At 40.9% G+C, this 23,474-nt stretch overlaps 1 protein-coding gene across 22 annotated transcripts in view; it reads left to right on the top strand.

The window, feature by feature from the left end:
- NFASC (neurofascin) overlaps positions 1 to 23,474 on the top strand; it is a 176,394-nt gene that overhangs the window by 126,923 nt on the left and 25,997 nt on the right. For 8 of the 22 annotated variants that reach the window (XM_083508770.1, XM_083508768.1, XM_083508754.1 and 5 more), the window contains 5 exons: positions 1,031 to 1,235; positions 3,711 to 3,833; positions 4,564 to 4,737; positions 8,321 to 8,386; positions 11,677 to 11,691. The exons of 4 other annotated variants lie outside the window; for them this stretch is intronic. In XM_083508770.1, coding sequence (XP_083364896.1) covers positions 1,031 to 1,235; positions 3,711 to 3,833; positions 4,564 to 4,737; positions 8,321 to 8,386; positions 11,677 to 11,691 — 583 coding nt within the window. The remainder of the gene's footprint in view (positions 1 to 1,030; positions 1,236 to 3,710; positions 3,834 to 4,563; positions 4,738 to 8,320; positions 8,387 to 11,676; positions 11,692 to 23,474) is intronic. 10 more of the 22 variants (XM_083508758.1, XM_083508757.1, XM_083508756.1 and 7 more) reach the window with 4 other exon arrangements.

The raw sequence follows: 23,474 nt of genomic DNA, 5'->3' as shown, positions 1-23,474 counted from the left end.
TGCACTAGAAAGTGTGAGATAACATATATATTTTTCTGAATGAACAGCCTGTCTGGAAGCACCCCTAGTTGTGAACATCCAGTTATTGCTCAGTCAGTTAGAAACAGAGAGTTCCAAGTAGCTGCTATCTTAATGAGGTCTTTCTGCTTACAAAACAAAACCAACAAACTGTTTTTAATGTGGTTAAGAAAATCAGCTCCTAGAGCAGTTTCCCCTGACTTCTATGTCATCCCCAGTGTGTATTTAGCATGTCATTAATCAATACACTAAAGTTCTGTTTCGGCCTAGTCAGAATTCAAGGATTGTGCTCAGGGATAATAAAAAATGTCTCCAGAAAGCCCAAACATGTTCTGTCCTCAAGTTCATGTTTTTTCTCTCTCTCTCTGTTTTCTGTTTTCTTACCAAACAGAAAACAAGCAAAAACTCAAACAAATCAGCAGCGAAATACTTTCTTTCAAAATTGATTTATATCACTTCCCTGGGATCTTTGGATAAGGGGCGGGATATAAATCTAATAAATAAAATAAATAATAAAATATATTTGAAGCATTTGCACATTTCTCAGATCTGAGAATTTTCATTCATAGGATATATTTTGTTTTGTTTCTGCCTCTGTACTGGAGTCTGGTTATATATATATAACCATATATATATATATGGCCATGAGTGATTCTTGACAAGTTAAAATTTCATTCTACTACTACTACTACTAATAATAATAATAATCAGTGAGAGATGAGGGAAGACTGCTGTTTGAAGCCTAGAAGCCTGGTCTTTGCTGAGGGGGCAGTTCTTTGATAGCCACTGCATAATCTGCCGAAATGGTCTTGACCAAGAGTCAGCTTCCATGTCTCAGTCTCCCCATCTGTAAAATGAGCAATAAACAGTATTGACTTCCTCCTCCCCTGTGGAATGGCTGGTGAGATCGAACTAATCCTTGCGTGGAAGAAGATCCATAGTGACTTTGTCCTTGAAATCCAGTTAACACTCAAAGGGGAAAAACATCACTCACCTTGCATGTTTCTTGAAGGCCTACTTCTGGAGAGAAAGTAGTTTGCTGAAGAATCTATGGGTCTCTAAGAAAAAGCAGTCTATGGGTTTTACTGGAGACCGGACACGGGGCATAGTGTCCCGACTGTTTCCTTACAGCAACTACAAACTGGAGATGGTTGTAGTCAACGGGAGAGGAGATGGGCCTCGAAGTGAAACTCTGGAGTTCACAATGCCTGAAGGAGGTAGGTCTCTGCATAATATTGGCCCAGTTTGGCAGAATCCCATCCTTTTATGTGTGAAATAAGAAGGTAGAACAGAACACGGTCTTATTGAGAGCCTTAGAGCTCCTTAGGTTCTGTGTCATCGGTCCCGATAAAGACTTCAAAAAGGATTTTCCACTTGAAATGAATAGTTAGGCTGGCTTCAGCTGCCAGATTACTGTGTGCTCCTGCAGTGTGGAGCAAGGCAAAAGTCAACACAGTGAAGCCCTAAGGACTGAGGCTGTTCTGATTCATGGGGTTGTTTTTCACCAGCTTCAGACTCATAATACATAATAGATTATGATAGACAAATGAATGCACAAAGAAACTAACTGAAAATCGGTGAGTTAGGCAGAGCATAATGCACTGACTTTTGACACCAGGTTTTATTGCTAGCTCTACTGTTTGTCCTCTTAAGTATTCTCAGACAAGTCTCTCTTAGCTTTATTCTGTAAAATTGGAACAGTCATGAAATCCATTGCCGCACGTGGCAGTATGATCTATGGAAGGGTTTTATGTTGCAATTACTACCTAACTCTACAAATTCCATCTGATTCTTAACATACTCAAGGATAGATTTTATGGTAGAATTGAGAGTACTGCCTGTATTTGCTTTCACAGCTAGATCAATAGCTTTTCATCAGTTCTCATAACTAGCAGTGAAAGATTCTTTAATGTTTACAGTTGCCATCTCATATCACTCTAATGGACCATGCTTTGACTGATAAGCACCAGCGCCTTTATGATTCTAGAGATACTTAAAACCACAGAATTGCACACCAGACAGATATCTTTGTTCTTGAAGATTCTTCCAAGAATTCATTCCAGTTGTAATTTTTAGAAAATGAAATCCTGGGGTCGTCCCCCCCCCAGCTGTTGCTGGTTTTGGTAACTGGGTTGAATGAAATCTGATTTGTGCCTTGCTAGTGAGGCAAATTGTGCATTTATATGTATCACACAGAAGCTTGAACTGGGTCCACTGCTTGAGTGCACTTAAATGGTAAAGGGACCCCTGGCCATTAGGTCCAGTTGTGACCGACTCTGGGGTTGCGGCGCTCATCTCGCTTTATTGGCCAAGAGAGCCGGCGTACAGCTTCCGGGTCATGTGGCCAGCATGACTAAGCCGCTTCTGGCGAACCAGAGCAGCACACGGAAATGCCATTTACCTTCCTATTTATCTACTTGCACTTTGGCATGCTTTCAAACTGCTAGGTTGGCAGGAGCAGGGACCGAGCAACGGGAGCTCACCCCGTCGCGGGGATTCAAACTGCCGACCTTTCGATTGGCAAGTCCTAGGCTCTGTGGTTTAACCCACAGCGCCACCCGTGTCCCATACTTACCTACTTGCTAAATGCTCTTTTGCTATGCATAGAATTATACTGGTAAGCCCTGGAAGTTTCAGCATAAAACTCTGACCAGCTGTATATTGGAAAGGCATTTAAAAAATCCATTCCATTTCATTGTGATGCAGGGAGGTGAGAGCCCTGCATCCATTGGGTCAGTCAGCAGTTCCACACATATGTGGATCTCATCCAGGCAGCAGGCAAAGGAGGATTAAAAGCATCTGTAGGAAAAGACCAAACACTCACACAAAGAAACAGCTTCACAAATGATTGAGTTCCTAATGCATTTTGAGCAAATCTCCTTTATCAAGTAAATTTCCTTCCAAGCAGTCTTTTTAAGAAGCATGGACGGAAACTACCTTTATAAAAGCAATTTTCTTGACATCATTTGTGAAGCTGTCTTTTTTTACTCTCTGACCCATATACCTGCCCGTAAAGGGCATGGCAGGAGAGGGTCTTTCTCCAGCAGCCTCTTCCTACATACTGCAATACCCTGCCTGCGAGCCCCCACTGCTCGACTCTCACATCAACATCAATAGAACTTAGATGGCCTTGTCTTTGGTTGCATGAAGCATCATGGATAAAATGTGGTTCCTGTTGCTCAAAGTTGAGTGTTGTGATTTGTGCTCAGATAAGCTTTGTGTGCTTTGAGCATAGGAAACAGAGCTGGTTATGGTGAGGGACTTTAGCTGTGATGAAAGCAAATGGGCCAAGAAGGCACCATCCCAAAGAGATAGAATGATGAAATACATATTAGGTTATCTGTACAGTTCCAGGCAAGGGTAAGAGCTGTAAGTTTTTAATTATATGAAAACTGCATCTGGCAGTAGACAAGCTCAAAGGAGTGGCTTAGCCCACAGAAGGAAGCACAACACGTGCACCAACGACTAAATTTGTACAACTATGAAACAGTAGGATAGGTTCCTGTTAATGGATATGCAGGCATGATTGTGTTGCACTGAAACCATCTTGTACAGTCCTACCAAGTTCTCCATGCCACCAGACTCAAACTTTTCTATATGCATACTCTTGACCAGTCTGCCTTCTAAGTTACCTTACCTTATACGTCTTTTTCCTCTTCCCTTTTCTCTCTTGGACCCATCTTTCCCTGAAGCACCCAGTCCCCCAAGGTATTTCCGAATCCGCCAACCAAACCTGGAAACCATCACTATGGAATGGGAACACCCTGAACACCCCAATGGCATTCTTATTGGATACACCCTTAGATACCAAGCCTGTATGTCCTGTGCTTGTTTTTGTTTGTTGTCTCTTTATTAACCAGGATTTAGAATCTAATTTATCTGGAATTAGAAAAAAAAACAATACTAATAAATCAGTGGAGGGGAAATCAGGAATTCAGGATTTAGAATTTCTTTGGGAGCTGAATTGCATATCTTAGTGCAGGAAGATTTCATAGGAATCACTAACAGGCTAATTTCCAGACACATGTGACAAATTTCCTTACTGATCATTTTGATTCTTTAGTTAAATGTTATGTACATAAGAAGATATTTCCAAGAATATGGCCAATGGCACCTGAAAATGTACCTCCTTCCCACCCCTTGATAGAATTTGAACAAGCATGCATCTAACTTCCTAAAATCTCCTGCCTCTAACTGTTGGAAAATGCATGAACAACGTAATTTTTGCTCAAATAATTAGTGCAAAAGCTCTCCACCATAACAAATCCCTGACTTGAAAGCCCCTGCAAAACTAACATGGTGTATGATCTTTGGCCTACAAGGGAGCTAAAAGTTTAATTAGCTTAATTAAAGTTCTTCCTTCTTGAATGCATAACATTCCCCAGCCGTTTTTGCTTAAAAGTCCTCTAAAATGAACATGCCCCATTTTAAACAAAGCCAGTGCTTTTGTCAGGTGTAATCCTAGACTGAGAAGTGGTGAGATGCATAGCGTAGCATGTTTCTCAAAACAAGACTGAAGCCTACACAGCCTGCCTCTCTCTCCAGTTAATGGATCCAAAAGTGGCAGAACAGTGGTGGAAAACTTCTCTCCTAATCAGACAAAGTTTATACTCCAGAGGACGGACCCCATATCACGCTATAGATTCAACCTGCGTGGCAGGACACAGATTGGGGAAGGTGAGCCTGCCACGGGGGAGTCACCACTTCCACTGAATGAAGGTAAGTGAGAACATGATGCCAGTGTAACTGGGGTGAGAGAGGTGTGCCCTGCCAAGCTGGGCATAGGAGCCGCATTCAAGAGTATTTCAGACTCCACACATGCCTATATAAAAACCAGCCTTTGACGTGTGAGGTCTTGGCCTGCTGTAAATTGAGCAAGAATCATTTGCAGCCTCTTAAATATGCCCCCTCCCCGTCCCACAAAAGTAGCTCTCTTAATCATTATGTCCCATTGCCATATAAAATCCTTATCAAAACTACTTGTGAAGTTCCATGTAGCTCTATGTGGGAGTTCTAAATTGTGCGATTAACATTGTTTGGAGTAGGAGAGCACCCATTGGCTCCACTCCAGCTGTTGCTTCCCCTGACCACACATCAGGGGAAGATCTGAGAAATGTAGGCTTTCCACTGGATTCAGAAGACATTACATGACATTAGTCACATGATTTAAAATGTCCACACAACAGCTTTTGGAGTGACATTGGTGCTGGGGGTGACAGGAAGTACAACCACCTGGAGTTTTTAACAATCAAGTCGAGTATAAATTTTATGAAATAAATAAGTACAAGTGCCTCATGCTGCCTGTCCTTTGCATCTCTGCCTCATGTGAAAATTTTCAAGTCTTCATTTCTTTCCCCAGTCCCTAGCCTGTCCCTGTACTGTAGGCATACTCTCTTTTTTCAAAAGGTGCAAGATAACATTGATAAAAGATTCCACGTCATTTCCCGCTGCTTCTCCTTTGTGAAATGATTTACCATAAATTATTTCTCCTGCTATGTGAGAATACAGATTTCCCTACTATAAAAGACGTTTTAAAAGGATTGTGTGTTTCAAAGGAACAGCTGATAACAGAAATTGCAAAGCAGCTTTTATGCAAAACCTCTCAATTTTATTCTATAGTCAGCTTTCCTTTAAGCTTCTATTAAGTATTTTTTTCAGTGCAAATACTGGAAGAATGAGCTTTTAATAACCTTTGTTGTTCATCAAATGTATTCAAATGATTTGAATGTGTTTCCTTTTTACCCCAGCCACATTTTTAAATAGCAGTGCTGTCCTATGTATTAACGTTTCCATTGTGTTTTATTGGGGTTAAATTCAGTATTTATATTCAAGAATGATGGATTTAGCTGTATTATTTTTAAATAATGAGTGCGTTGCAGAAAAGCAGTTCAGGGGTATCATATATATCCTGCATTGTTTTTCAAAATAGTTAGTTGCATCATTTGGGTCTAAAAGATATCTTTATCCAGCAGGTTGTTTGAAGGTACCAATGGCTAAGCATCACTCTTGGCATACAGTTGCTAATTTTAGACAGGGTGGACTGATTTAAACCAAGGCGATTCAAATTATTTAAATAAGCAAGGAAAAGGCTGTCATTGAATCAAGTTTCCCATTTATATTTCGTCTCATATTTCCTAAAGTGTGATGCAGATCTGACCAGTAGACCATGTTCATTTACAACTAGTTAAAGCAGGAATAGGGGAAATGTAGCCCTCTGGATGTTAGACTCCAGCTCCCATCATCCCTGACCATTGGCCATACTAGCTGGGGCTGATGGGAACTGGAGTCCAACAATGTTTGGAGAACAACAACTTCCCTATGTCTGAAACAGAGCATTAATTATACTATTGTTTCAGTTTTGCAACCAGGCCTTGCCTCCCATAATCAAACAATATGCATTTTGCATGTTTTTCTTTTCTTTTACCAATAGAAAGAATATCTTTAAAATATTTCCGTATAGATTCTTTCTGAAACTATGCAGATGACAGTTTGCAAGGTTAACAGCACAATTCTGCATGTTTACTTAGAAGCAAGTAGCCTTGACTTCAAAGGGGATTTCTTCAAGTAAATGTGTTTATGGCTGTATCCTAAGGATAGAAATGTAGGAACCTTCACACCTGTACAATGTGGACTTCAGTTCTTCTTTCCAGTATTGCTCCTTTCTGCTTCACTTGCCCAGCCGCACCCTCACGGGGAGGGGGGAGTAGCAAAAAAAAAATGAAGTGCATATGGCTGATAGATCAAAGCAGGACTCATTGTTATTGGGCAGACTAAAGCAGTTTATTTTCATCTGGTGAAGATAAAGTGCCTATGTTTGGTAGGTGGAGTGTAAATCTTCATTAGTGAGAAACGATCAGCTTGGTTTTTCATTTACATATAAAAGCCATCTTTATCGGGTAGAAGACATGCGGTTAGAGATTGACTGTAGAGTTAACACACCACTGTAACTATAAGTTTGCAAAAAAGAGAGAGAGAGAACCTCAATAGGCTCCTTGGGTTTGGCAAAGGAGATGTACAGTAGTTCTTCCACCATTGGCCATCCCACTCGCATGGAATTCCTTGTTACCTAGAGCAACCAGGCTAGTTGATAAATTCAAGGGTGGACAAGCATGCCTGTAGCCTCATTACTTAATGTCAAACTAGATGATTATGAGAAACTTAGTATTTATAATTTAGTTATTTTTCATCTAAATACCTGTGTGTATGGAGTGGTATACCAATTTAATAAATAATAAATTAAGTTTTTAGATTTTAAAATTAATCATCATTTTTTTAACCCATTCAAGTTTTTACGGCAATAATAGTAATTCATTCGCTCTGTCTACATCTCTCTCTCTCACTTTCTGATTCTCAAATATATGTTTGCGACATGATTTTATCCAATATTAACAGGTTTCAAAGTTGACTAACATGCCAGTAACTGTTTGTGTTTGGCACTGCTGGGTCTTTTGCAAAGTAGATTGCTTTACTTGAGGTTTATTTTTACCTTTCAATGTACTTATTTGTAATAGATTGCCATTCTTTCAATGCAATAAGAGCTAGACTGTAAATCAGGAAAACAATTGCTTGATAGGCAATCATTTTCACCACCACCACCTTGCTTGCCATAATAATTTCAGATTTTAAGCAGCTCTCAAGTTTTTATTTTACTGACATTAGCTTCCAGCTTCTTGTATGTTGTGTTGATTGGCTCGCTATGTATCTGCCCACTCACAGGTCCATTAAGTATAATTTTCTCCCTTTTTTGAAACTTGACATGTTTTTCAGGTTAGGGTATACCAAATTTGCACTAAACAAGTAGAGAAGAACTGGCTTTTGGGCAAGCAGGCTGTACTGATGCAAGCTTAAAACAACAACTCAAGAGGGCAAAGGGTTTGAACAGAACCCCATGACTCCAACACCACCAACACTCCACATTCGGTGTCTCCTAGCTTCCAGCCAGGTTCCAGACTAACCCCACTCCCAAACTAGGTTCCTTGCCCCTAAAAGCCCCTTGCAGGTTTTATCTCCTTCCTGGCCTTTTCTAGCCTTTTAGGAAACACCCAGGCCACTTGGGGTTAGTAGGCACACCCCTGGCACCATGGCATCTCCCTTTGCTTACTCCCTTTTCTTTGGCAGTTTCACAGCAGTAGAATAGAATTATTTCCAGTGGTCTCTGGTTGGAAGATCACCTTTTCTTTTACTAGAACCCATATGAAAACAACCTTACGTGATAATGCAGTACTTTGGTATAGCAGTCGCCATTTTCATCCCAGAAGTCTCGTGGGAATGACACTTTGTCATCACCTACTGTCGTTCCCAGATAGATTCTGGCAGAAGAAAATGGCTGCCAGCAGCCTGCTGGGAAGAGCTTTGTTTGCTACCTCGGGTAAGTCCGTTATTTTTCTGCCCTTCATGACCCTCTGTCCAGAAGACACCACCTCTCCTGTTGCACTGCTTACAAAATAAATGCGGTGAGGGGGCCATTTTGTTTAACCAATGATGCTGCTTGATCAAAATACCCATCCATTCTGAGAGAAGCAAAAAGAGAGAAAGAGTTTTTTTTATTAAGGCTAGCAAAAGTTCTTAGGGGTATTAGACAAGGCTGCCAGTTGTTGACTTCAATAAGGGCTTGGCAATAAAATTCATTGAGTGACTTTGGGCAGATTCTGACAGGGCTGTGGATACAACAGTTGCTCTGCCATGCAGTCTGTTCCCCGCCTCCCCAGGACAGAACTGCACTGCCCAGAAGACAAGTATTTTTGCAATGAGATATTAGAGTACAATTAAGACTGTGATGTAGAAGTTTTTAGAGGATAATCTACAATATGTTCTACAATTATTTCTAAGGAAATGGTACTTTCTAGGGAAAAGGTTTCCTACATGGTAATAGCCTTTACTGTTGTGTATGCCAGGGAATGAAGACCAACAAAATCTCCCAACTGTTGGAGAGTTATGGGAATGTGCTTTGTTACAAAATTAAGCAGTTATGTGCATTTGAAAGAAAGAAGACAGAATGTGAATACTTTTAATAGAAATTGTATATCCTTTGTTAGCTTTCGTAATAATAATTCATTTTTCTGTAAGGCGATCAGCTTGCACAACGTAAGAACTTCTCTGCAACTTGATATACTATTAATCAGGCTTAAATACTTCTTACTGATAGAGAAACGTATAAAACAGAGGCATCCAATAGCCTCCTGAAAACTGCAAGAAATGAGCTAGAGATGCACAGCCTTTCCCATCACTGCTGTAATCAACAAACGACCCTCCGTAGGAAAATGCCACAACTAGCAGACTTGTAATAGGATAAAATACTCTTTGTGAAATATCCGTCAAGCTGAGTGAAAGTTCAGTAGCCCTCTGGGAAGTGAGTGCAAAACAAAGCTGACTCTTAACATTCTGTAACGTTTCCAGAAAGACCCCCAAATTCAGCTCAGTCTCTCACATTATTTAATGAGCCCTTGCTTTTTATCTCCTGAATGGCAATATGTGGGAAAAGTATTTCCCTGAATGCACATTTTAAAAATGAATCGCTTCCCATATTTCTATATGTGGGCAGGTTCCGGGTATGTTATATATAGCACTTGCTGATAATGTTATCAGATATTTCTTCCCATACTGTATTAAGGGGGGGGGGATAATGTTCTGGTTGACAATAGCTAGTGAATGCACTGCAACTTTTGAACTCTGAAGGTGCTTCCTGCACTAAATTTGGATTTTTCTTAGAATTTGCAAAGCTGCTTTGAGGAAGAGTGGAGAATTTAAATAACGGTTCAGAATCTTATTTCTAGACACATTTTTCCTGGATTTGTTGTATAGCAGCTATGCATTTGTTATGTTGCTGGTAATTTGAATTAGCCCAAGAGCAATCACAGCAGTCTAAAAAGGCTTTCTTGTAACAATTTCTGTAGAAGAAATCTGGGGAGCTGTGAATTAGAATTTTTTCCTTCTGATTTGCAGCAAACCATGGTTTGTCATTTCAACAGAATGTGGCAAACTGTTGCATGCAAACCATTGTTTACAATCAAATTGGGATACCAAACCACAGCTAGATTCTCATTTGAGATCCTAGTTTTATTGTAAATTATGGGTTCCATAAACCATAGCTTGCCACATTTAGATGAAATGAAAACGTATGGTTTAGCACAAATTTGAAGTAAAAGCTTCAAATCTGCTCCCCTTGTGTTCAGTGGAGAAAGGAAGGGGAAGGAGGAACAAGCAAGCCTACTTGGCTAATTCTCATAATGACAAACCATGAATTACTGTTATGTCTGAATTGAGGCAATTACTCTATTGCTGATGCTGTTTGCATCACAGTAATTGAGTCCAGTGTCTCCCAGGCTTTTGCTTTAAAACAACAACTACACACACACACACACACACACACACACACACACACTCATATAAAATAATGATATTCTGAAAAGATCTGATATACTCAAAACTACTCTTTCTTTCTCCCAAACCTTTGCTTATCTTTCCAAGATACCCAAGTATACTTGCTTTGCCAAAGAGAGTCAGAGCTCTGTAGGCCCTGCAACATTTAATGGAACTTACTGAACAGTTTGAACAACAGAGGTGGTGAACTGTGGCTTTATGCTTAAAAAAGAAAAAGAAAAACACCCTCCTGGTAGCATTCTAGTAGCCAAGGTCCTCTTTCATTTGCATGCTGAACTCTACCCATAGCTGTCATAGCTGTCATGTGTTAAAGTGACAGTGTGCAGACTGCCACCAGATGCAGAAGATTCTTCATACTGTGATTATTGTTGTTTTGTGAGTATTCAAAGCAGTGTGCGAAACCCAAAACTACATTGACTTCTGCATGTGGTGTTGGTAATGCAAGACTGCCTCAGTGTATGTGGCAACACAACTGGAATTCAGCAAAGATTTCATAAATACTGTAGTGATCTTGTGGGTCAAGGGAATTGTCCCGCAGTGGAATCTCATGAGTGAGGTTTTACAGGATCTTCAAATAATAGCGGAGATGTGTACCACTCAGATTATTAATGAATGTTGAGCAGTCTCCGTAGGCAGAACGTTTAGGCCCATCAGACACTCTGCAATACGCAGCTAAGCATTTGGAATTGCACAAAAGCATGTTGCCTAGAGGGAGCCTTGCCAATTTTCTTTTCTCCTACCGATGCAGGGGAGGCATTTATAAATGGAAATAAAGATCCAAGCCACAGCTTCCATTTCTCGCAGACGTTATTTGAGCCAGGGGGTGCAAATGAAATACAGTATTCCTGTGGTTATTTGCATTGCCTATTGTCTCATCCATCATAAGTGTCTAAGAATCGATAATGAGCTTGCAGCCAAGTTGCAGTAGAATAGAATTTGTCCTGACATTTAGGGGACTCAAATGGAAGTTGACAGGATGCGAAAGACCCATTTGGTTGAATTTAAAACCACAAACTGTGGAACAAGAAATGAAGATACAGTGAAGGAAACCAAATCAGCTGTGTCTCCCTGCGTTGGTTTGGATTGTCATTTATGGTAAAGATTGGCTGGGGGTAGCCGTGGGATATGGAGGACTAACACACCTTCTCTTTATTACAGCCTCCGCCTGCCATGTTTATGTACCATGTTTGTGCTGTGGTTTTATATATTCCTGTGTTCTCTCTTTCCCTTCTTTCCTCATGTTCCCCTTCCCTGTGTTTGGCGCTGCACACTCTGAAGTTCTTCCAACCTCAGGTACTGTACCAAGCTGGCAGACTACACAGGCATGATGGGGCAGTGTGAGCTGAAGGCTTGTCTCTTGGGAGCGCTGGCATTATATAAGCATGCACCAAGTTAACCCTTTCAATGGGGGAGAGAATGTAAAGACAGATGCATTGGCAGATAGCCTACTCTTTCTGATGTAGGGAATGGGTCCATTGAAAGGGTTGACCATAATGTTTGAGCTGCTATTGCTGCTGCTGCTGCTGCTGCGCATGTATGCATGATAGGCTTCTGCATTTTTTGTTGCTGTTGCTACCACTTAACAACACTGAGATACAGAGAAGTTGCATGTGTTTATGCGCAAAGGGAAGAACTGAAGGCTGTCTGTGAATGAAAGATTCAATCTTCTGCATACATGCAGGCCAGAGGCCCCATCCTCTGCTTGCCCCATTCCTTCAAGCTACATGTGTTAAGAGCATAAGAAAAGCTTGCTGGATCAGGCCAAGGACCCATCTAGTCCAGCATCCTGTTCTTACAGTGACCAACCAGAAGGTGAAGCATCCGTAGGAGAATGGCTCCATGAGTGGACCAGGGTGCTTTTCCACGGAAAAGACATCAGGTTGCCTCTCCCTACTCTAGATCCTAGTGTTAACAACAGTCTATAACATGGAAGAGGCATTTTTAAAAAGAAGAAAAGATCCTCACCAGGTTGCATTTCAAAGTTATGTTCATTATAGCACCCTAACCTATAACCTGAGAGCAGCTATTGTTTTCCACTATAAAAATTTGTCTAAAAGTGCCCTAGTTTTGGAAATGTGTCTCTCTAGAACAGCATCCATTTTTCAGTTGCATCATAGAAAGGTCCACATTTGCCTTTGGTCACAACTGGAGGTGGGAGTTGTTTTGTTCTCCTGAGAATGTTAGTCAGACACAAAGCAATCCCCCCCCCATTATTTTCCAGGGGTTGTCTGGCTGACAGGCAAAAGGGCAGCACCAAATTTCTTTTGACAGCAGATGCCAGAGAGTGTCTGCTGATCAGATTGCAGGTGTAAGGAGCTTTCTGTAGCCCAGCTTGTGGAGAACCAAAGAGTGTCCCTGAACCCTTGTGTCCCCAGCACTCAAAGTTTGTTCACCGCAATAATAAAAACAGTCCCCTTTTGGCTTGGGAAATCTCAGTTGGCAGGAGTCACAAATACAGAACCCTGGGAAATGAGAATGCATTTTGGTGCCCTTGGTATTCTGGGGTTAGTTGAATCCTAGGCAAGAAAAGGCTTCACCCTCCCGTTGAGCTTACAGAAGCTGCTACATTCACAGGATGAGAGAGAAATAATTCACTCTCTAGCCTTCTTGCCCCATCTAAAGTCTTTGTTTGCATTGGATTTGAATATTTTAGTAGGGTTTGGGCTGTATTTCCTGCTGATGCTTTCCCCTGCCATATTTTGTTGTAACTATTTAATTGATATTACTTTGCAAACTTACTTTCCTTATGTATAGATCCTCCCTCCTACCTTTTTAACTGTATTTTTATTCCCAGCAATACAACGGGTAGCAGATTGATCTATTCTTGATCATTAAAGAACCAAAATTATATTTCTGCTCTAGGATAACCAAGTGCCCACACATTTTGGGTTGGGCTTGGCAGGGCTTCCTTGTGAGTAAATGTGCATCAGATCATGCTTTTAAATTGGATCAATATACATTTTTGGATCAGAATACATTTTTTGCATTCATTACTCCTCCCTATTATAATTATAATCGAGCCATGTAAAGTTGATAGAGCTCAGAAGAACCTTGAAATACAGGGGATGTAATCTAGCTGCAAGCTGCAACTGTGAACCTCATTTTAAAACATGGGCAGCACCCCTCTCTGTCTGTCTCTCTCTTTCTCTCTGTCTCTCTCTCAGACATGGCTGAGGCTGGCACCCTTGAGATCTTGAAACTCCATGGAGTTGACTCATTTGCCTCTATTGCTGAGTTGGTCCTGGAGCTTGACAACCAATAATAACATAGGAAGTTGCCTTATACTGAGTCAGACCATTGGTCCATCTAGCTCAGTACTGCCTGCACTGATTGGCAATGGCTCTCCAGGGTTTGAGGCAAGGATTTTCCAAAGCCCTACCTGGAAAGATCTTGTATTGAACCAGGGACATTCTGAATGCAAGGTAGATGTTCAATGATTGAGCTACAACCCTCCTCAAATTTGCCGCTAGTAAATTGTGATTACTGTATTTGTGGACCTCTGATGTTAACCAAACTCATCCCTGAACAGCACCAATAATACCTGAATCTAATCTAGGCTCTATTTGAGCATGTATGAATGTAGCATTATATAGGCCAGCTTTGGCTTCACCCTGACCCATGTTTTGTTGTGCAAATAGCAGACAGATTTTTACTGCTTGAAGTCAGACACATCCCACCTTGGAAAGGGAATCGTAAGGTTTTTGTTATGCTTTCCAGAAGAACTACTGTGTAGCGGAATTCAGACTAGAATCATGAGATCTAATAATATTAACAATCAAAACTGGAAAGTGTCAAGAAACCCCAGTCTGACAATTTAGGAGACATAAAATTGATAGAACCAGAGCAATATTCTGTGCAATGTCAAAACAAAAAAGCCTTTTACTCAGACTCTAAAGCTGACAGTTGCCCTTTAGTCTAGCATATTTTGTACTGATGTACAAACTGAATAGAACAAAGCTGTACATTTAGATGGACTGAAACTTCAGGGGTTGCTGGACCACAGTGTGAAAACAGTTGCATGGCCTACATAAAAAGGGCCTGTCCAATTTGGTTTAAAAGGATGCCAATCTAGCACGGCATACATTAAAATTATCAGCTCTTATGAGTGGTGTTTTGCAGCTCCTACAGAGTAAATGCATGTGTGGTTGCCAAGATCCTATGAATGTTGACATGTGCACTATGAGCAAAAGGCTCTTAGTTCCATGTTTTCTTTATGATGTGATATTAGCCACTGTATGAGCTAGGCATAAGGTTTACATTAGGGACAGGGAAGGATTTGACATTCCTCACACACACTTAGGAATCCAGCAGTGTGCTCTGATGAAAGAAAGTGGTTTATTAGAGTTGTCTTCCTTGCTCTCCTGCAACCCTGATTTAAAGGATTGTAATTTCATTTGCTAAGGATAAATCTGGATCAATTTGTTTTTTGTTATGCAGTACAACTAGTCCATAAGTGATTGATTCTGGCTCTTCTGCTAGAGAGAGGCAGTTTTGCTAATGTGTAAGAAGTTACAACTAAAATCACAGAAAGATCTGACTCTTGAAAGAATAAGTTTTAGAATTTTTGGTTCTGTGCCTAAGAAGCATCAGCCACTGGTTTCTGTGGAATAGGACTGGGTAGCACATTATTTGGGCTGTTGCTTTATAAACTCCACCAAGTTTATAAAGCAAGCTCTTGACAAATTTCTTTGTCAAGAAGAAAAAGACTGGATGTCCACTGGTAGAAAATAAAGAATTTGCTAGTCTTTCCCCATATGCAGAAATGGGAGATATATGCTTCAAAATCAAGGGTAGAGATTGACATGAGGATATTGGCTTGTATTCAATGTCACGCTAAGTAACCAGCCAGCCAGCACAAGGATTTACACGGACAACAGGACTTTCTCTCACCTCTCCATGCATGGCCCCTAAATCTTTCCTGCAGGTTCCCCCACTCTCTGGAGCATATTTGGAGAGGGTACAGAGGGGCAGAAAGTCCTGTTGTGCAAGCATAAATCCTTACGCCGGAGGGATGGTTACTTAGTGCTATATTGATACAAGCCTAAGATGATTAGCTTTTCAGCAGAACCATATTTCAGTCCTCACATTTGTGGTTCATTCAATTTGGCACTTATATCACTTACTGAATGACTACATGTCTGCATATTTATTTATTTATTTGTTTGTTTGTTTTGCAGTCGTTAGACTTGGAGCAAATTAATGGGTTATTTCTCTTTCAATTTCCTCACATTGCCAAAGCAAGGGAAAACTCTCCTGGAAATAGGTTTGGCTCCCCATCAGTGTTTATAAAATATTCATCCAGCCTTCCCAAGCCTGCAAGTGCTGTACACACACTCTGGGAAGGCAGTTCTTGTTAACAGCCCATTAGAATCTTCTTTGAATAATTAAATAATAGTACGTGTGTGTCTAGTTGTTTCCTTTGTGCATGGCAGTACCAGGGCTCTAGAAGTGTACTTTTAAAGATGCAGCACTAGACACATTTGCCAGGGAGCATGTGTCATTGAACTCCCTTCTGAGTAAACATACATAGAGATTACACTATTAGTGATGGAGAAATTTCAACTGAGTTCCATGCCTTTCTAGCAGTTATTTCACTTTAGTAGGATAAAAGTAAATGAATGAATGCCTGTTCAACATTGAAAACTGGAAATGTTCAGCATCTAGTAGGGAAACATTTCTACCTTGAGCCTTTAAGGTGCTACATTTAATTTTTAAGGGGACTGGACAAAAAAACAAAGCAAAACCTGCTGAATTAGAAGTTATTAACACATTGAGTACCATGTGTATTGGTTTAAATAAGGAATATATGTGGTTATCTCACTACCAAAGGAAATTGTGCTGTGTGTACCTATTGCTTGCTGTTCTGGCAAATAGAGGTCATCCTCCAATTATCTAGAACAACCTTGCTCTCAGACTTTGCTCCTTGCATTTCTGCAGCTTTTAAGCCTCAGCGTGTTGTCTTGATTTTCCCTTCCTCTTATCCATCACAGATAGATTGACTGTATATAAAGGTCAGAACTCCTGTATGAAATAACTTGTATTGAAGAGGCTCATCAGGTACAGCTTTTCTTACCCCTCCCTAACGACCTGCACCTGTTAAAATTCCTTCTTCAGTCCAGCTATTCTAGGTACATGAACATTGTCCTCCTTTGCATCAAATTGAAGTTTGGGTAATCAGTATGAATGCAATAGATCTCTGTGAAATATAGATATGTATCTCTTTCTGCATACAGATTCCCCACCTTCCCCGTTCAGCCTGTATATTTGTCGAAGCAGGGTCAGTAATAATACGCTGAATTTAATTAGGCAGAGCCTCAAATTCTGTGTTCTCGTCTCTGCTAATGAAAGCAGGCAGCATTTGTATCTGGGTATAGAGGTTGAGACTATGAAGATAAGTGGAGCCCTTTACTCTGGGGAAAATCATTACTTAGTGAGGGTCTCTTGGTTTCATTTACTTTTAGCTAATCAGTTAGAAAGCTGCACATCTGTGTCTTTCAGCCTGCTTTCACTGACTCTTACACCATAGCAATTTAACAGTCTCACGGAACATACCAAGGCAATAAACCCAGACATGCTGTTCTATAAATTGTGTAAGAAAAGCCTGCCTCTAGTGCACTTGGTTTAGCTGCATCACTGGCATCAAGGGAAGTGCACGGTTCCAGCAAATGCTTGTCACTCCTTGCCAAAGTTAATCCTTGCTGAAGGGTAAATTGTGCACAATAGTGGTTAGAGCACTGGATAGCAAACTTGCTCCATGACACCCTTCCTAAACCTGATGCTCTACTGACAGGACCTGATGGGAATTGTAGTAAACATATATATAAATCACCAGGTTCAGCAAGGCTAATTTATGGACCCTTAATAGGATAGATGGACAGAAATTCAACGTTATTCCAGCATTCCAGGGACACAGTTTTATCATACAGCTACAAATGCAGGTTTAAGCAAATGACAGATGGATGTATTAAGCATCAGGTTTTGATAGTCAAAGGCAAGCGAGCCAGTGGTTTCAGCTGACAGCACCTTCAAAACCAAACCCACATTTGATGTCCTTAAAAAACAGCTGAAATACCTGGCCATGACTATCTGTTGGGACCTTAAAGTGGCTGAATGGACATTGTCTTTTATGCAGCGTTCTGCTGCCAAAATAGTCACCTTAGTGGGATCTATCTTAAAATCAGATTTTTCCTTTTAGTATGTTTTCAAAGTTCCCCTCTCCCCTGTGGGTTGATAACGGTTACGTTACCCAGGTGCGTTAGAAGAGGGACAGGACTTCAAAGTCCTGAAGTCCTCATTGTGACACAAGGAGGGTTATGGCTCAGATGTTGCTTCCAGTACCACACACTGTGTGCTTGCACAACTCCCTTAGATGGCTGCCCAAGTGTCCATTGCCCTTCACAGTATGTCTTTGTCACTCCCCATATGCAGCAAGGCTCTGCTTCTGATCAAAGGCTCCCTTTATCTTTAAGCCCGCAGTGCACTCTCATTAAAGGGTTGGATTTCAAATGAGAAGCCAGTCCCCTCCTTCGCCCTTCAGTACCCAGCAGCTGAGCTTCTTTCTGTCATGTGTTTAATATTCAGAAGCAAATGAAGGAATACCTTTATTAGGATTAGGACCAAACCCACGCAACCACTCTCCAGTGCTACCCTTTGCTTCCATCTTCCTCCATCTGGCCAGTTTAGGTCTTTCTCTTCCTACTGCCACAGCAGGGAACCTGCCAGCATCTGTTAATCTAATTTCATATCCATCCAAACATGAAGCCCAAAGATTGGACATTTTTTTGCAGCTTTATCTTTATGACAACAGGGCTTGATTCCCCACCCTCTTTTAAAGTAAACATTCAGCAATGGTTGCCGTAGTTGTGCTATACAATGCAGTTGTGCTACCCCAAGATAATAATTTTGGTGGACCTGCTTTTTCTACTAAGTACTTTGTGTTACTGCTGTTGGACCCAGTTAAAGAAGAGTAGCTCTGGTGAACATCAGCTACATAATGGCACCTTAGGCCACAGAAAGTTCTAGGAATTGCAGGAAATAACTTTTTTGCATCTAAGGAGACATGCCAGGTGAAAAGCAGAGTACAGTTTTAAATGGTGAGTGAAATCAGAAGCTTCAGGAAGAGAGCTGAGTAACAAATCTGATTCCTAATAAAGATTAAGGGCTGGTTTTTTCTCCACAAAAAAGTACCTGAAGTGAGAATTGTTCCATGGCTGTAGTCACACCTTCATGTTCCTTCAGCCAGAAAATATTGGCATTCTGGACATGGGCAGCCCTTTCCGGGATTTCTTTTTCAGGGCAGGGTATTTAATGCCTAGTATTCCAGAATTGTGATTTTGTGGTTGTCTAGGAGACTAGAAGAGGAATTACGTGTCTGCCTGAGCTACTGCAAACCTAGTTGCTGCAATGAAATTTTGCATGCAGCTAATGATTGCTGTCAGAACAGTACTTTGACTTGGACTCTGCATTGGCCAAAGCTCTCCTCTGAACTGCTTGCACCCATCAGATGGAAGTGTTGGGAAACAGATTCCTCCCAAACAACAACCACCAACCCTCCACACAGAAAATAGGACGATGCTTGTTCACATGTCACACAAAGATCCATTTTGGATCTTTCCCGAGTCAGAATATTTGTTTGTTTGTTTGTTTGGCCTCACGAGAAAAGGCAGCTTCTTTAGTACATTATTCCAGAATACTAGCTGAATAATGCCAATCTTGTGTAGCCAAAAAGTGCCCCAAACCTAACAACTCTACCACTATAACGGTAAGTGCAGAAAGGCCCTAAGAGAACTCAGACTCTTCCACTTTCCCTCTGTCATATTCTATAAAGTATACATGCTAGTTTTCCTAAGCTTGAGTTCCTTGGTTATATAATGCACTTTCTCTGGGTTTTTCTTCAGTGTTGTTTGACAAATCTTACACACTTTAAAGTGACTTTATTGCATTTGCTGTGCTTTTGCATGAAGGTATGAAATGCTATCACTGTGGCATCTGCTGTGATGTTGAATTGAACACTTGGTTTATCATGAATATCCTGCAATATAGATAGTGTTGTTGGCTGCTTGGTGTCTTCATTTCTTTTACACCTATTATGTTGTTGGACAAAAGCAGCAGGAAGATTACCTGTATAGTGTGATGATTTTCATTGGTCTCTGATTTTATGTACTGGTTCTCTTTTGGTGTCATGCATCTTTTGTTCAAGCTCCTTCAAAGACAAAAAACCATATGTGTGTCCACCTTGGTGAACCTGCAAGTGCTTCTTCTGCAGCAGGGGAGCCATTTGTAGTCCAGACGGCTTTTGTGATTATCTCAAGGGTATTTAATTAATCTTTCACTCCAAACCTCATTTGTTATAGAAATTCATGAGAACGTGTGTTTTCGTTTTAATGCTGGAGTAATTCTCCAACCCTCACTCTGTTGGAGAATATCAAGCGTCTGACCCTCATGGACCCAGAGGAGGTCGAAAGCCAGATGATAAAAGGGGCACTTAAGCCAACTCATTATATATAGTGAACTCTGAGAGATGGCAAGACTGTTAACAACAATGAAATCTTCAAGATTTAAAGCCTTGTTTGGCTTCTTGTGACTGGGAAGTCAGGCTTGGGGTGAAGGAAAAGGACACTTTCAGTCATGTGTGGAGAGTTTGGAAGTGTAACAAATGAAAGCTACGTTACACTGTTTAGAATTAAAAGCCCACCAATTTGGCGTTCATTTTTTAAAAACAGGAAATTGAGAATATGGAATTTTCCCGATTGCAGCAAGTCATCAGAAACAAAATGGCTTAGGGGAAAACCTTAAGTTCACAGCCTATCAGTTTTATGCAAGATCTAGGTTTAAAAGACATACTGAGTGGAATTTGATGTGCAGTCGGGCTCCCTCTCCCCCCTGCCTGGTCTTCTCCCCCGAGGCACTATTCTGGGGTTTCTTCTGAGGTAAAAACCCCAACCAATTTTTTTTGGGGGGGGGTACTTTGGAAGGGAGGAGGAAGCCCCATTGTGCAAGTGGAAGTCGTTACACAGGGCTTCTGCTGATGGGGTTGGTTAGGTGAATCCTGCCCACTGATTTCAATCGAGCACTGTTAGCGGTTTGTTCCTTGGAAGCTATAGTTTGCCTCCCAGATACAAACTGGAATGAGGATGGGGGGAAGCAAATTCTGTTTAGTCCAAATTAGCGAAGGGAGGAGAGAAATGGTATGTTGCACATTATTGAAGCATTCAGGACTCCCCATGTGAGATTTCTGTTACTTGTTGGCCTAGCTGATTAATTGTGCAGATTTTTAGTTGGTCATTAAAGCTTTAGCTGATTTCACATCCCTGGGTTAGTTGATTGAAGCTTGCAGCTGTGATCTTTCCACATTATGAGAGTGACAAAACCCTAGTATTCTGTAGGATTAGATCACTAAGTGGGCTATATTTAAAGCTCCAGCGTTAAATATTCTGATATTAATTTTTACAAAAACAGACAAACAAAAGCCATCAAAGTGTGCAGCAAGTTTTATAGGTAGAGCGGTACCCAGTAGCTGAGCTACTTTCTACCATGTGTTTAAATTTCAGAAGCAATCTGTATTACAGCAAACCAGCCAAGGGTTTTCAGAGACATTTTGCAGAGAGAGCAATATAACAAAGCCAAAACGGCTAGTCAGACTTTCTGCAGTTAGGAAGGTCCATTTTCATAATGTAGCCTGACCTCTGGTCTTAACCCAGACCATCTTATTTCATCTAGGATTCACTAACAAAGAGTCCATTTACAATGTTCTTAACCAAAAGCACTATTTCTCTTCCCATTCATATCCTTTTTGGGATTCAGGTCCTGACCCCCCGGGAGAATTCAGGCAAGACTAAAAATGCCTTAAATTCCATTTTCAGCTGGCTCTGCCAAAAATCTTAAACAGACAGAGCAAGTATACAGCACTGATGCTGTAGTAAGCAGACCAGCTTAAAACTGTTCCTTATCTACAGACTAACATTACACTTATTTCTAGTGGTATATGTATTTTACAGCATGTGTGTGTGGTTCTACAAAAACTAGGGTTGTTGGTTTTTTTTAACTAACACAATGTGGGGATTGGAGTGTGGGAATGGGCTTCAATTTGCAGTCCAACCTCATCTAAAATAAATAATTTGCAAGGTGTGAGAATCTGTGTGATAAGTATTTCATGTTGCTTCAGAGCTTAAAAGTAGGGAAAATGTATGATCTGCACAAAATTCTATTGTCAGAAAGCTGTCAACTGAGAAATGCCTTCGCTACAGTTCAGGGTGTGCAGTGTTAATTTAATTTTTGCTCTGCCTGGTCCACAACAAATTGGATCATTCTATTTTGCTAAGAGTTTTAAAATCTAATTGTCTGTTTAAAGGTGACTTGCCTGCTTAAGGCCAAATTCTGTCATTTTTAAGAGAATAGGATTTACCTTGCCGATGGCCCATTTAGCACAATATGCTTCCTGCCAAAAAATTATCAAAACCTAGTGCTTTTGAAGAATATGGAAAACCTTTTGATTTGGCAGAAATGGGACAATCTTCTTCCCTTCCCTACTTTAGTATTTTAGGTAAAGGGACCCCTGACCATTAGGTCCAGTCGCGGACGACTCTGGGGTTGCGGCGCTCATCTCACTTTATTGGCTGAGGGAGCCGACGTATAGCTTCCGAGTCATGTGACCAGCATGACTAAGCCGCTTCTGGTGAACCAGAGCAGTGCACGGAAATGCCATTTACCTTCCCGCCAGAGTGGTACCTATTTATCTACTTGCACTTTGTGCTTTCAAACCGCTAGGTTGGCAGGAGCAGGGACCGAGCAACGGGAGCTCACCCCGTCGCGGGGATTCAAACTGCTGACCTTCTGATCGGCAAGCCCTAGGCACTGTGGTTTAACCCACAGTGCCACCTGCGTCCCTTTAGTATTTTAACCCTGAGCTAAGTCCCACCTGTATTAGAGTTCTTACTCTTATTACTATTATTTATAAAATTTCTATACCGCCCTTCATCCAAAGATCACAGGGTGGGTTACAATATAAAAACACAAAAATACATACCATAATAACAAACAAAAAGAATAACTACCCCATACACACTTTAAAAGGCCATAGATTGTTTAATTAGCCAAAGACTTGGGAGAATAGGAGCGTTTTTGCCTGGCCACTAAAGATAGGTAACGAAGGTTGCAGGTGAACTCCCTGGGGAGAGCATTCCAGAAGCAGGAAGCCACCATAGGAAATATCAGAAGTATTCAAGAGGATACATAAAGGCTATTTGTATTTATTTCTTCTATATGTTGGAAAAGCAAACACATGTTCATGAGCTAAAGCTGTGATCTGTTTACATGGGACTAAGGCCCAGATATATACAGGATCACATTATAAATGCATTCACATGTGAAACTGTATTGTGTATTTTCTTTAGATGCATTATTTGGCAACCTACTGAGTCTTAAAATAGCTATGTTTTAAACATAGTAGCTTTAGAATGGTGAAAACCACTTAGAAGTTAAGTTCATTGTTTGTGGTTTCCACATGTCTTACTCTTAACGTTAAAAGGCTGAATTACAGTTTCTTGTTCTGCATTGTTTCTTGAAGTTTCCTATTTCAGTGTCGAGGGAGGAAAACTTTACTTGCTGTATCATGCAAGTTGCTTCATTTTGAGGAGTCGGGCCCATTCTCACGTTATCTCACGGAGATATGTATGCATTTTCTTGCTTTTTAATCCAGTTAAGCCTCTATCTGCTGTCCGCAGGGGCTGGAGTGCCCTAATGCTCTCACAACCAAGAGAAGCATTCTGTTCAGTCAGTGAATGGAACCTAAAAACAAATAGCATGTTTCTGGGCAAGTATTTGTTTTAAGCCAATGCCTCCCACTTTCTGCTGCTTTGCCCATATGTTTACAGTGCACTTGCCTACAGAAGGTTTTGCATGCACCTTTATTTGATGGATTCCAGGACTCTCCCACACCTGCCCACTCTGCAGCTGAATTGTATTAACTGTTGTTAGTCAAAAGTGTGCCAAGGAAAGAAAGCGAAACTCAGGCTTTGTTGTCCTCTTTGCAGATGGCTTCGTTCTTTTTGCCCCTGAATTGTATGTTTTGTGTTTGT

The sequence above is a fragment of the Podarcis liolepis genome, assembly GCF_965112155.1.
Source record: "Podarcis liolepis genome assembly, chromosome: 6".
In the NCBI taxonomy this organism is placed as follows: Eukaryota; Metazoa; Chordata; class Lepidosauria; order Squamata; family Lacertidae; genus Podarcis; species Podarcis liolepis.
Note: the sequence above shows the minus strand (reverse complement) of the source record. Positions and strands in the feature narration are given on the sequence as shown.